Source organism: Dipodomys ordii, unplaced genomic scaffold (genome assembly GCF_000151885.1).
Source record: "Dipodomys ordii isolate 6190 unplaced genomic scaffold, Dord_2.0 Scaffold41, whole genome shotgun sequence".
Taxonomy (NCBI): domain Eukaryota; kingdom Metazoa; phylum Chordata; class Mammalia; order Rodentia; family Heteromyidae; genus Dipodomys; species Dipodomys ordii.
This window is the reverse complement of record NW_012267257.1, coordinates 14,854,897-14,867,836: the sequence shown is the minus strand read 5'-3', so window position 1 is coordinate 14,867,836 and position 12,940 is coordinate 14,854,897. Positions and strand designations below refer to the sequence as shown.

Here is a 12,940-nt window from a genome sequence, read left to right as displayed (position 1 = left end):
AAATCTGAGCTCCAAAACGATCTAGAATCTGAGACTTCAGAGTACTACTTGGCACCATAGGTAGAATATGCCACATCGTGAAACTTTGTCTCATGTCCAAATAATGAACTATAGTGAAAAGTTAGCATCATGACATATATAAGATATATAGGACCCTAACTAATTTCAGCTTTAGCGTTGGGCCCTACTCCAAGATCTCTCAGTATAGATATAGATATATAGATATGCAAATATTCTAAAATCCAAAAACATTTGAAATCCAAAACACTTCGTTTTCAACCTATACTATGAAAAATATGGTTCTTCCAATAAAATGTTGACAGTGCCCCTAAGAAGAGAGAGACTTGGAATCTGAGTTTCAAATATAGACATTGTCTCTCAATACAATGATGTAAAAGCATCCCCTTCTGAGATCAGCCCAGGTCATCAGCAAGCAGGATTTGTGGCTGTGGAGACCCATTGCAACAGCCATATGCACTTTGGTCTACCATATATAATTCTCCAATTTGATTCCCATCTCAAGCAAATAGCCATGATAATTTAAATTAATTTTGAATAGCCTGAAGCTGACAGCCTTAGCATTCCAAATAAATGCTTCTGGCTGAAGTAATGCATTGATACAGTGTTGGGAATATCACTTCTTTTGACTCTTTCGGCCAAGTTATGCATTCTCAGTTGAGGTAACATTATTCCCAACTGGTAAAAACTGATCCAGAAACTCTCTACTATCTTCTAGCGGAGGGGGGGGAGGTCTTCTCACAAAGCCTCCTGGTTGGGTTTGTGTTTGATAGTATAGTGATGAAAGCTATCCTGCTAATTGATATCTCACTTGTCTGCTGATCAAACAACTTTGGAGAGGAGGCCAGTGTTCCCAAGGCCTTCCTCTGGGGGAAGTGTGTGTGTGTGTGTGTGTGTGAGAGAGAGAGAGAGAGAAAGAGAGAAAGTGAGGGACAGACAGAGACAGACAGAGACAAACAGAGACAGTCTGAGTGTAGGATAGAATGAGCCACACTGGGGAAAAAGGAGTCGTGAGGTTTGTGGTCGTACTTGGTGTATGAAAACTGAACAGTGTGCGTCTGTAATGCAGAAGCTCGCATTTTATCTAGAAACTTCACAGTTGTGACTGGAAGTCTCTGTTTTCCCTCTTCCTCTCAGGTGTGAATGAGCCCCAGGAGGACATGCTGTTGCCGTTGCTGTTGGGAGAACACCTCATTTCCATGTCATTTGCATTTGCATGCACCCTGCTGTAAAATGAACCAAGCAAGAACTTGTCAGATACTTGCTTCCTTGCTGTGGTGAGCAGTCCCATAGCCATTGTTCCTCTGTTGTTTTATTGTGTCCTGTCCTCCTGCTGGCCAAGACAAACAGCTCAGTCTCCAGGAGGCATCCATCCCTCGGCTCCACGCGGCCAGCCTGAACATGAACACAGGCAAAGCTGATGACAGCCAGGGATCTCCAGAGACGTGGGGCCCTGTGGGGTCCAGCCCCCAGAAGCAAGCGCTCTCATGATGCTGGCGGCCAAGAGTGAGCACCATGCCCATCACCCAGGACAATGCCGTGCTGCACCTGCCCCTCCTCTACCAGTGGCTACAAAACAGCCTTCGGGAGGGCGGGGACGGGCCCGAGCAGCGGCTCTGCCAGGCAGCCATCCAGAAGCTGCAGGAATATATCCAGCTGAATTTGGCTGTGGATGACAGTGCGGTCCCACCCGACCACAGCCCCCCAGAAATGGAGATCTGTACTGTGTACCTCACAAAGCAGCTGGGAGACACGGAGACCGTAGGCCTCAGTTTTGGGAACATTCCTGTTTTTGGAGACTATGGAGAGAAACGCAGAGGGGGCAAGAAGAGGAAAACCCACCAGGGCCCCGTGCTGGACGTGGGCTGCATCTGGGTGACGGAGCTGAGGAAGAACAGCCCAGCAGGGAAGAGCGGGAAGGTCCGGCTCCGGGATGAGATCCTCTCCCTCAACGGGCAGCTGATGGTCGGAGTGGATGTTAGTGGCGCCAGGTAAGAGAGGGAGAACCTGGTGGAACCGGGTGCTCCAGCTGCCTGCTGCTCAGGCACGCGGCTGCAGAGTTCAGGGTCTTGCTGAAGGCCCACTTTATCCTCCACAGGGTAAACGCATGGAGTCCAAGTTTCCTGCCATGGATCATTGTTGCTTCGCCCACTCCTAGATACTTCGACTATTTCCTTTTCCCCTGAAACTTGGGGTAGAATGAAAAGAAACCGGGCATGAAACAAGAATAGGAGAGCTGTCACATGGGGCTCCCCTCTCCCATCCATTCACCTCAGCAGCTCTGCAGTGGGGGCACGGGAGGGGGGGCCTAAGTGTGCCTCAGTCTACCTGTGTAGATCACCTTAGTTACCACACCCACACTGCTCCCACCAGACCCAGGTCCAGAGAGCCCATCCTGGCAGAGTGATCCGCTGGGAGCTCATCTGAATGTTGGATGGGCATGCTTGCACATAGCTGTATAATCCACTCACATGGCCACATACTACAGCAATAAATTAAGATGGGACAATTTGTTGTTTCCCGTGTGAATTGGGGATCCCCACGCATGAGATCTTTCTACAGTAGACAGAGCTCACACGGTTCATTTGGCTCGGCAGCTGGAGAGACCAGTAGGGCTGCAGCTTTGGAGCAGGCCAGCCTGCTTAGTGTTGTGTGTTGCAGCTCAGGGCAGACCATGGTGACCTTTGTTGCAGCTCTACTGTGGACTAAGCGGTAGCTTCCTTGGGTTCTTGTCTCAGGAGTTCAGTGAGTGAAGCTCAGGCGAATGGAAGATGAGTGTAAAAACTTCATTTAGAGGTATCTAGCTCAAAATGTGCAGCCTCTGCTGCTGCTTCATCTCCATTCTGCCTCACCGAGCTGTCGATGTCCCTCTGCTCCTCTTCATGTGGCTGTGTCACACTCTCAGCCTCTCTCCTGAGGTTCTTACACCCTGAGTTATGCTCTGATTGATTGCCTCTATTCAAATGAAGTGCTTTGAAGGTAACATCTTATTGGTCAGATGAGGTCCTTTCTGCAAACCCTCTCCCCAGGGTCTTGGGAAGGCTATGGGGACTAGAAGAGGCTAAGGCAGGAGCAAGATGTTGTGGAATAATGTATCTCTTGAATCTGGTTTCAGCCTGCTAGGTCAAGACACTGTCTCAGGCCAAACTAATTTACTCCTTCACCACTAGCCTCCTCGTTTTCAATGACTGCCTAGGAAGACGCAGAACTCAGAGGAGCCATCACAGTCCCTGTGCATTGTAGTGAAGGGCTAGGAATTGAGGTCAGCCGAGGCGAAAGGTGCGCAGTGGAGCTTGGGAGCAACTACTTCCAGTTTCCAGCTGCCAGCCGTCCCCCAGGGCTTCTTCAGACAGCTCTCAGATCTCCCCATGCACACAGAGCATTGCTGAGCAGGGAGGCTGGCTCAGCGCTCATCGGTGGAGGTTTTCTACAGGGTCTGTCATGTGGGTGCGAAGAGCCCTTTATGGCTGATTTTACTCAGTCTTGAGTCCCAAACCAATGCCTGTGACCCAAGGCCTCCACCAGGGATCCACACAGCATAAAGTATCAGCTATGGCTGAATGCCCCACCTATACAGAGGTGTTCTTTTAGGGCAGGGTCTTTCACAAGGAGCTGAGATGTTAGCTCCCAGGGCTGCTCAAGAGCCAGTCCTTTCTCTTGAATACACATGGATGAAATACCCCAAATCCGCTGAGTTAACCCTGCCCCAAGCACCCAAAGGCCTGGGCTCCCCCATCTCTTCATAACAACAGAGAAGCCTACGAGACAGAAGAGAAGGAAAATAGTTGGATTTTTCAAGTTTGCTTTCTAGGTCTCTGGAAAAACTAGACTAAGTACTATTTGTTGATTACTATGTATTCAAAGTATTTGGTGAATACTATGTATTCACCAGGATAAACATTCTCCATCCAGGATCTCGTTTCATACCTGCCATATATTTATCGAGGAAGCACAGATGGCAGACCCCACATCTCCATATCTCACCCAAGGTCACCTAAATAAGAGGTAGAGCCACATGGAAATCCACATCTGCCGGACTCCACAGTCCGTGCTCTGAACCACTGAGCCTTGTGGTTTGGTACATAATTTCATGGATGGTTTACAGCTGCACAAAACACCCCTCAGCATAATCCCAGACACCAGGGAAGAAAATGACTAGAACTCTCCAAATGGCATCTCTACCTATCCAAACTGACCAGGAAAACAGAGCCCTCTTGCCTCAACTTACAAAAGGCAACTCCATTTTTTTTTTGTATTGAATCTCTATTCGTCCATGTTTTCTTGACGATCATGAAATACCAGAGAGAGGCTACTTACAAAGAAAAAAGTTCATTTAGTTCATACCACTAAACATGCAAGATCAGACAGGTCCCTTGGCTCAGCCTCTGATGAGGGCCTGAGGGTAGATATTGTCATGACAGTATCCTATGTGTGAGGGAAAAGGTGTGTCATCAGGCCAGAAGCCATGGGGAGATGAGCATCCCACATTCCCTTCAGAGGGCACGTTCCAGTTGCCGTAAGGGCCTCCCACTAAGTATGCACACTAGGCCCATCTCTTAACAGTCCACACACCTCCCAATGACCAAGCTTTCAACACCTGAGCTTTGGGCGGCAGACCACACCACACACGGCAGAGTAACGTTGGCAAACTTACCTCTAGCCGGAGCATTATGGCTGTAAGCACTTTGGATCTTGGATCTAGTGCTCTTTGGTATTTGAGGACAGTTAGTTCCAGGCCCCCCGCAGTGAACATCAAAATCTAAGAATGCTCAAGTCCTTTCTATAAAATGGCCTAGGAAAAACTGAGAAAGAACAAGGAAAGGGGCGACATTGCCCAAAAAGAAACGTACTCATGACCTGATTGGTGTAACTCCTCTGTCTAGCACCTTTATAATACAATAAAAATATTAACAGCATAATATTTGAATGCAAACTTTGCACATCCATCTGTAGCTTTTAATCATTTCTTGATTATTTATAAAACCCAACACAATATAAATGCTGTATAGTGACACACTTTTTTTTTTCTTTTTCTTTTTTTTTGCTGGTTGTGGGGCTTGAACTCTGGGCCTGGGCACTGTCCCTCAGCAATTCAGCTCAAGGCTAGCACTCTACCACTTGAACTTCAGCGCCACTTCTGGTTTTCTGAGTGGCTTATTGGAGATAAGAGTCTCACAGACTTTCCTGACCAGGCTGGCTTTGAACTGTGATCCTCAGATCTCAGCCTCCTGAGTAGCTAGGATTACAGGTGCCCGGCTCCTTTGTTACTCTTATAACTAACCGTTCTCATCTCCTCATGTGGATTTTGTCCTCCAGTGAAGAGAGGAGGAATTGGAGCTCTGCGGAGACCCCGTGTGCCCCTCTGCCCTCAGCTAACACCTCTTCATTGCTCACTGACTTATTTATAAGCAAAAGATTCAGGGTCAACACAGCAAGTTCTGCTAACCTTGCCAACATGCTGAATTGTACATCATACAAGAAGACACTCTTAGCAGGGATCTGCCCTGTTGCTTTGCTTGGGTTTGATTTTGAATTTAAAGCTTATCTTGTAAGTTGAATTGTATCTCCCCAAATTTACATGTGGAAGTCCTCACCCCCAGGGTCCTGTTTGGAAGTTGGGCCCTCACAGAGATGACTCACTGAGATGAGAGGATGCTGACCCGGAACATCACTGGTGTCCTTATCAAAGGCAGATCTGGACACAGGTACACAGGGAGAATGTCATGGGAAGATCAGTGTTCCTCCACCACCAGCCAAAGATTTACCAGGTGTTAGCAGAGAGGCCTAGAGCAGACCCTTCCCGAGAATCAGGGGAGCCTAGCCCTGCTGAGACTTTGGCCTTGGGTGTCTATTCTCCCGAGCAGTGGGAGAATACCTTTCGGTTCATTAAGGTACTCCATAGGAGGTGGTATTTTGTTATAGCAGCGTTTGAAAACTAACACAAAGGATGATTTGACCCTGCTGCTTCAGGGTCGCATATGTTCTTTTCTCTTTGCCATGGGCTTCTCTGGAAACTTCAGAGCACAGAGTGTGTTTTTGGACAAGGGCACTGGGCCCTGCCTGTGTTGAGTGGGAGGAGCAGGTGCAAACTGTGCAAGATGAGATCATGGTTTGCTTATCTTAAACATTATGTTGGGGTCAGTTTGGAATGTTCATCTCTGAAGATGACGTTAGCAGGAAGGGTACTGCCATAGGGAATGGAGTGACTTCCTTCCTGTGCCCGAGGTACAGGATGCAATCTAAACCTGGATTGGTCCCCAGATTCCAGCCCCTGTTCCCACCTTCGCACTGGCTGACATCCCTGAGGCCTGAGCTTTTGCTTCTAGGCTCTATAAGAAGTTCTGAGTGGTGACAGTTTTACCATGGTGTGCACTTCCAGAGAACTTTCTGGAAAAGGAAGGTCTATCGGTCCTGTTTGACACCACATGTGCCATCTTGTAGGCATAGCTTGTGACACACAGGAGTCTCTGTGAGCTCCAGCATCAGCTTTCTGGGAAAGAAGGGATTTTCTGGAATGTTTGATTTCCTTCTGTTTGGCTCAAGAAGAACTAGAGGGTTTTTTTCAATTAGTTCCTACGAGGAATACTTTGTAACCCCCTGATCACTCCGTAGGCAGGCTTTCTAGAAGTGAATCCGATCTAGTCCCAGAGGACATATTGCTCCAAATTGGTAATGGAATGTGGAATTAATTAAAACCAAACCCACACACCACAACAAAAACAAGTAGTTTTTTTTAAGAGCCTGCATTTCACTTCTTAAATGTCCATTTTGAGAACTCTGGATGGTGTTGTGCATTAATAAATGTGAATGGCATAGAGTCCAAATGACGCCGGTCCTCAGAGAGAGACGGCTCTGGCTTCCAGCACGACGGATGGCCCAGTGGCTGGGCCAAGTCACCTCCACCGCCAGAGGCCGGTTCTGTTTCCCAGCAGGGCTGTGCAGTGGCTGAGAGACAATTTGCTTGATGTATTCCATCCTGCAGTTGGCACGGGATAGATCTTCAGTCAAAAGGAGCCGTAACACCCACCCACTCCGCCTCAGGCAACCTGAACCCAGCACCATCCTGCACCTGAGAAAGGGGCCAGAGGGGTGTGAGGGAAGGAGAAGGGCCACAAACCCTGGCAGCCACTCACAAGAGAGGGGAAGAATGAGCTTCAGCCCGGAAATTGGGGTGATGCTCAAGCTAGCCCCCCTTCATCCTCAGATAGGACAAAAATCCTACCTAGACTGTGCTTTTCCCTACACAGACATTAGACACCGAGCCCGGCGCTGGTGGCTCACGCCTGTAATCCTAGCTACTCAGGAGGCTGAGATCTGAGTATGGTGGTTCAAAGCCAGCCAGGGCAGGAAAGTCCACCCGTATCTCTAATTAACCACCAGAAAACCGGAAGTAGTGCTGTGGCTCTAGTGGTAACTCGCCTTGAGCTGAAGAGCTGAGGGACAGCGCCCAGGCCCAGAGTCAAGCCCCATGATCAACAAAAAAACAATTAGACACCGGAAGAGATTAGCCACAATACATTATACTAGAGTCAAACAAGTGTAATAATTTACTATAATGAAAAAAATGTGCATGTGGTCCCCTTTTCTCTCCCTCCCGCTCTCCTTCTTTTCTCTCTTCTCTCAAAATAGCTTATACTCTACTATATTTGGGGACTGTGTGATTGACTCCAAGGAGCAGCAGCCATGGAAGAGGGGGACTCGCTGTGGATTTGTAGAAGGGAAGGCAGAGTCCGTCCCCAGGCTTCAGATCCCCCAGCCAGACAGTACCTGTGGGTCCTGGGATGTGAGGAGTCACCGCCAGCAAGAAGAGTCACCCTGTTGTGTGGGTGGGATTCTCCCTGGGGGTTGGGGGGGGGAGCAGGCTGCCTGGCACCAAGGCACTCCATGCTGTGAGAACGAGCTGAGGATCAGCCCTGGGTGGAAGTCACCTCCAGCACGATCCCTACTGCCTTGGAATTGTGCGTAAAATTAAATTTAGGGTTGGTGCAAGCTGAGACTCTGGTTACCCATGGCAACCTTGAGTTCTGGCTGGCTTCTAGCAGGTTTTAAGCGGAGTGTCAAGAGACTGCGAGGTGTTACTTGGAGAAATGACTGCAGGTAGGGATGTAGGTAGGAGACAGGGAGAGGAAGAATTTGCCAATTAGAGCTTTATAATATGGTCTCTGGGGCCATTTAACACAAAGGTTCTGCCTAGCTTAATATACCCAGAGGCACTTGATGCTGCAGGTAAGACAATATGTGTGTATGTATGTATGTATGTGTGTGTGTATATATATATACATACATATATATATATATATATATATTAAAAGCAGGTCATTGTGATGACCTAGAGACATTATAGAAAGGTTAAATTATAGTCAGCATGCTGTTTAAGAAGCCAGAGAAGCGTGTAATACACTTTCGAAAGATTTCCATTGCAGAAGGTTAAAAGGAAAACAAGTTTCAGCATTTAAAATTCAATTATCTGGAAAACTCGCCATGTGGAACAGCCATTCCCCGAGGATGTGCCGGAAATGAAGCGTCCCAGCCCGCTCGGGCCTCTCCTTCCCACAGATCCGCATCTCATGACTTGGCTTGGGAAAGCCATCCAGAGTTCACTCAAGTCCTCCTTGTCCTTGCACCAACGAGGAAACTGAGGCTCGGAGGAATGGTTTCTCCAGACTCGGGTATTTTCCTGGAGAAGAGCCTGGGCAGAAATTCGTGTTCATTGGTTCCGATTCTAGAACTTTTTCCCTCAACACAGCAAAATAGTAACTGATGAGGTTAGGATGGTTTTGGAGTTTATTGTTTCCTACTCAAAACAAATAGAAAGTCCAGTTTTTCTAACACGTTCTTCGAGTCGATGGCGAATACTTCTAGACCCTTCCATGTCAACAGAGCTGGTAGCAACTTTATGAAAAGTGTAATGGATGGGGAGCCCCATGCCCTCAGACTCTGAGGCTCTGAGAGCTGCCGCCTGCCACCTAGTGGCTGCAATGAAGTGCACATCCCTGCGTGTCACAGGAAGAGTGATTTCAGGCTTCCCAGGTCCCACCAGTGGCACCCTCTGAGCCATCTTCCAACAGGATGTGACTTGGCGCTGCCCCCTTCTCTGACTGCCCCCTTCTCATTCGGCCCCTGTGAGGCACCCCGCTCTGTCCCAACAACACACCCAGCCCCAGGATTCCGCAGAAAAGGAGGAGCTGGTCCCATAAACCCACCAGTGCACATGCGCATGGGAAAAAGATGCCTTCCTCTCCAGCTTCTCTAACTCCAGCTTCCAGGACTGAGAAGCCTTTTAAGGGGACTGAATATCAGCCATTTCTAATACCACGCTGGCGGTGGGGAGGACTCTGAGAAAACTCACCGTGTTACCACACCTGTGCCCAGGCCACAAATCAACGGGACCATTGCCCACAGCCCCTACAGCAGGGTTTTGATTTCCCCCCATACTGGGGATTGAACTCAGGGCCTTGCCCTTACTAAGCAGGTATTGTACCACTTGAGCCATGCCTCCAGCCCCTTTTTGTGTTAATTATTTTCAGGTAGGGTCCCACTTTATGCCCATGCTGCCCTGGATTGTGATCCTCTGACCTGTGTCACTGGAGGTGACAAGCAAATGCCACTTCCCTGGTAGCTGGGTTAATAGACATGTGCCACCTTGCATGTTCTTCGGTTGAGATGGGGTCTCACACACTTCTTTTGTCTGGCTGGCCTCTGACGATAATCCCCCCCAATCTCTGACACACACACACACATACACACACACACACACACACACACATGTAACTAGGATTATAGCTTTGAACCATGGCACCCACCTCAGCGTGTCTTTTTTAGGGTCTACTTGTTTTTCATAAAGGAAGATTATGTGAAAGTAAGGATATGTTCCAGAACTACAGACAGCCAGAGAGGCCTTTGGCACCCTGCTCAGAGCCTAATGGAGGCAGTGCGGCCCATGCTGGATGGCTGATTTCACCTGGGAAGATGGAAACCCCAAATGTTCCACTTCAGACACTCACTCTTTGTTCGTGTGTATGTGCCAATACTGGAGCTTGAACACAGCCCTTCCCTTTCACTCGGTCTGCTTGGTCACAGTGCTCTGCCACTTGAACCACACCTCTCATCTGGCTTTTGACTGGTTCACTGGAGATGGAGTCTCACCAACTTAACCGCCCAGGATGGCTTTCAACCAAGATCCTCTGATCTCAGCCTCCTGAGTAGCTAGGATTACAAGTGTAAGCCCCTGGCACTCAGCAAGACACTTTTAAACCATAAAAACAAAGAAGATGGAAGCATCTCGGTGTGACTGGGCAGACTTCACACCCCTCTGGGAGTCCTGGGGCCATTTTTTTTAAAGGAATCTTCTACTTTATGTGTAGGTATTAAATAAGTTATGAGCATTTCCCTCCCTGGTTTGAGGTTTCAGATGCCCTCCAGGGACTCAGAGGTCTTTGAATCCTTTCTCAGTGACTTCAGGAGAAGAGCAGGGAGCCACACTGCTGCTTGGCTGTTGGTAACGAACCTGACTTTCCTTCCACACATGTTGGCCACTCACAGGAATAAATGCCTGGAGCTCCCAGATCTTGATGTTCACCCATGGACGGCCGCCATGGTGAGCCTCCTGGACTTGGATGCTAGGCCAGCTGAGGGCCTTATAGCCTACTTACCCGTCGGGGGCCTGTTCAGGCCTTTCCTCATCAATGAAAAACAAAAACGATTCTGACATTCCCAATGGCTCTTGGACTTAAATTTAGCCTTTTCCCTTTGGAAAGGGAGACAGAGGCTGCGCTATTTCCACACCCACAGTGAATGCTTACTCAATCCTTAGGTGGAGTATGAGGTTTGACTGTTTACATGGACTGAGATTTGTGAAGATGCTCTTGGCCTTTGGGATCACACATGTATGTTCCCAAATGTGCCCGAGGGAGAATTCAGCTATGGAGGAAGTAGCTGCCCTTAAAAGTTCAATGCTAGCTACAAGTGTCTGCAATCTGCACACCAAGTTCAACCTTCATTTCGTCCAGATACCATTCCTGCAGCACCCTTGTATGACCAGCATAATGGGCAGAGTCGATGTGCATGGCTGTCAACCTGAAAGTGGCTTAGGTCTGGAGGTTGCCAAAATGGGAGGCCGGAGACAGTCCATAGAGGGGCAAAATTATCAGCAGACCAAGATAGGTTTTTCTATCTTAAACACTACAAAATGGAGGGGCTGGGAAGGTTGACTCAGTGGCAGAGTGTTTGCCTTGCATGTATGAGGCCCTGGGTTTGATTCCTCAGTACCACATAAGCAGAAAAAGCCAGAAGTGGTGCTGTGGCTCAAGCGGTAGAGTGCTAGCCTTGAGCTGAAGAGCTGAGGGACAGCGCCCAGGCCCAGAGTAAGCCCCATGACTGATACAAAAAACAAAAACCTACAAAATCAAGACTGGGCATGTTGGCTCACATCTGTAATCTTAGCTGCTCAGGAGGCTGAGATCAGGAAAATCATGCTTTGAGGCCAGTTCAGGTAAAGTTTCATGAGAACATGTCTCAGCCAATAAAGCTTGGCATGGTGGTGCACACCTATTCTCCTACTACTGAGGAAACAAAAAAGTAGGAGTATCACAGTCCAGGCTGACCCACACATAAACTCAAGGCCCTATTCAAAAAGAACTAAAGTATAAAGGGTTGAGGAGGATAGTTCAGGAAGTAGAACTTCTGCCTAGCAAGCTCAAAGCCCTCAGTTCAATCCCCAGTACCATAAGTGAATAAATGAATGAACCAGAGAAAGAAATTATTTATTATTTTAGATATGGACCAACAACCATTTGCTTAGACTGTATGTCAAAGCATCCTTTGTCCTGTGTGGTGTGTGACAGGTACCAAGGGAAGGAGGAAAGACCCAAAAGGTCCATGACTGGTCTGTAGGGGATTTTTCTGTGTGATGTTTGTTTTGCTCATACTGAAGTTTGAACTCATGGTCTCACACATGATTGGCGTGCTTGCTTTGCTGGAGTTGAAGCTCTAGTACTTGGACCAAGCTCCAGACAAGGTTTTTGCTAGCTATTTTTGAAAAAGACTCTCATGGATTTTTTTCTTCCCCAGCCAACTTTGAACTCCAGTCCTCCAGATCTCAGCCTCCTGACAAGCTAGAATTAGATGGAAGAGTCATGATACCCGATTGATTCACTTACTTTGGACTTTCTTCAAGGGGCTATGGTCTATGCAGGCTCAGCTGGTGGGTGATGTTGTACAACTTAAATTATTTGGTATTAACTAGATCAATTTTTACTAAATGGGAAGATAAACTAAAAAATTCTTGATGGAAAAAGATAGTTAAAAATTATACAACAAATGCAGATATAAGCAAGCAATAAGAAAATGCCTGGAACTGGGCACTGGTGGCTCATACCTGTAATCCTAGCAGTTCAGGAAGCTGAGATCTGAGGATCAAGGTATGAAGCCAGCCCAGGCAGCAAAGCCAAGAGACTTTTACCTCTAATCAGCAAAATGCTGAAAATGGAGCTAGGGCTCAAATGATAGCCCACCTTAATTGGAAAAAATCAAATGAGAACCCAAGGTGCTGAGTTCAGGCCCCAACACTAGCCAAAAATAAAAAGCTATAACTAAAATTTAAAGCTATCAAGAGTCAATGTGAACTATGAAGTTATATCCAAGCGAAGCTCATCCAAGAAAACTAGCCTAAAGCATGGAGATAATACTAATGATTTGAAACCTTGATAATCAGCAAGAGATCTAAAATTAAATATCCAAGCTGGAATGTGGCTTAATGGTAGAGTGCTTTCCTAACATGCATGAAGCCCTGGGTTCAGCTCTGCAGTAATACATACACAGAAAAAGGCAGAAAGTGGCACTGTGGCTCAAGTGGTAGAGTGCTAACCTTGAGCAAAAGAAGCTCAGGGACAGTGCCCAGGACCTAAGTTCAAGCCCTGAGACT

General features: G+C 47.6%; 1 protein-coding gene across 1 annotated transcript in view; it reads left to right on the top strand.

Annotated features, from left to right (window-relative positions):
* Positions 1 to 1,533: 1,533 nt before the first annotated feature.
* Pdzd2 (PDZ domain containing 2) overlaps positions 1,534 to 12,940 on the top strand; it is a 249,321-nt gene continuing 237,914 nt past the window's right edge. Inside the window, exon 1 of the mRNA XM_013018674.1 lies at positions 1,534 to 2,009. Within this exon, the coding sequence (XP_012874128.1) occupies positions 1,534 to 2,009 (476 nt within the window). The remainder of the gene's footprint in view (positions 2,010 to 12,940) is intronic.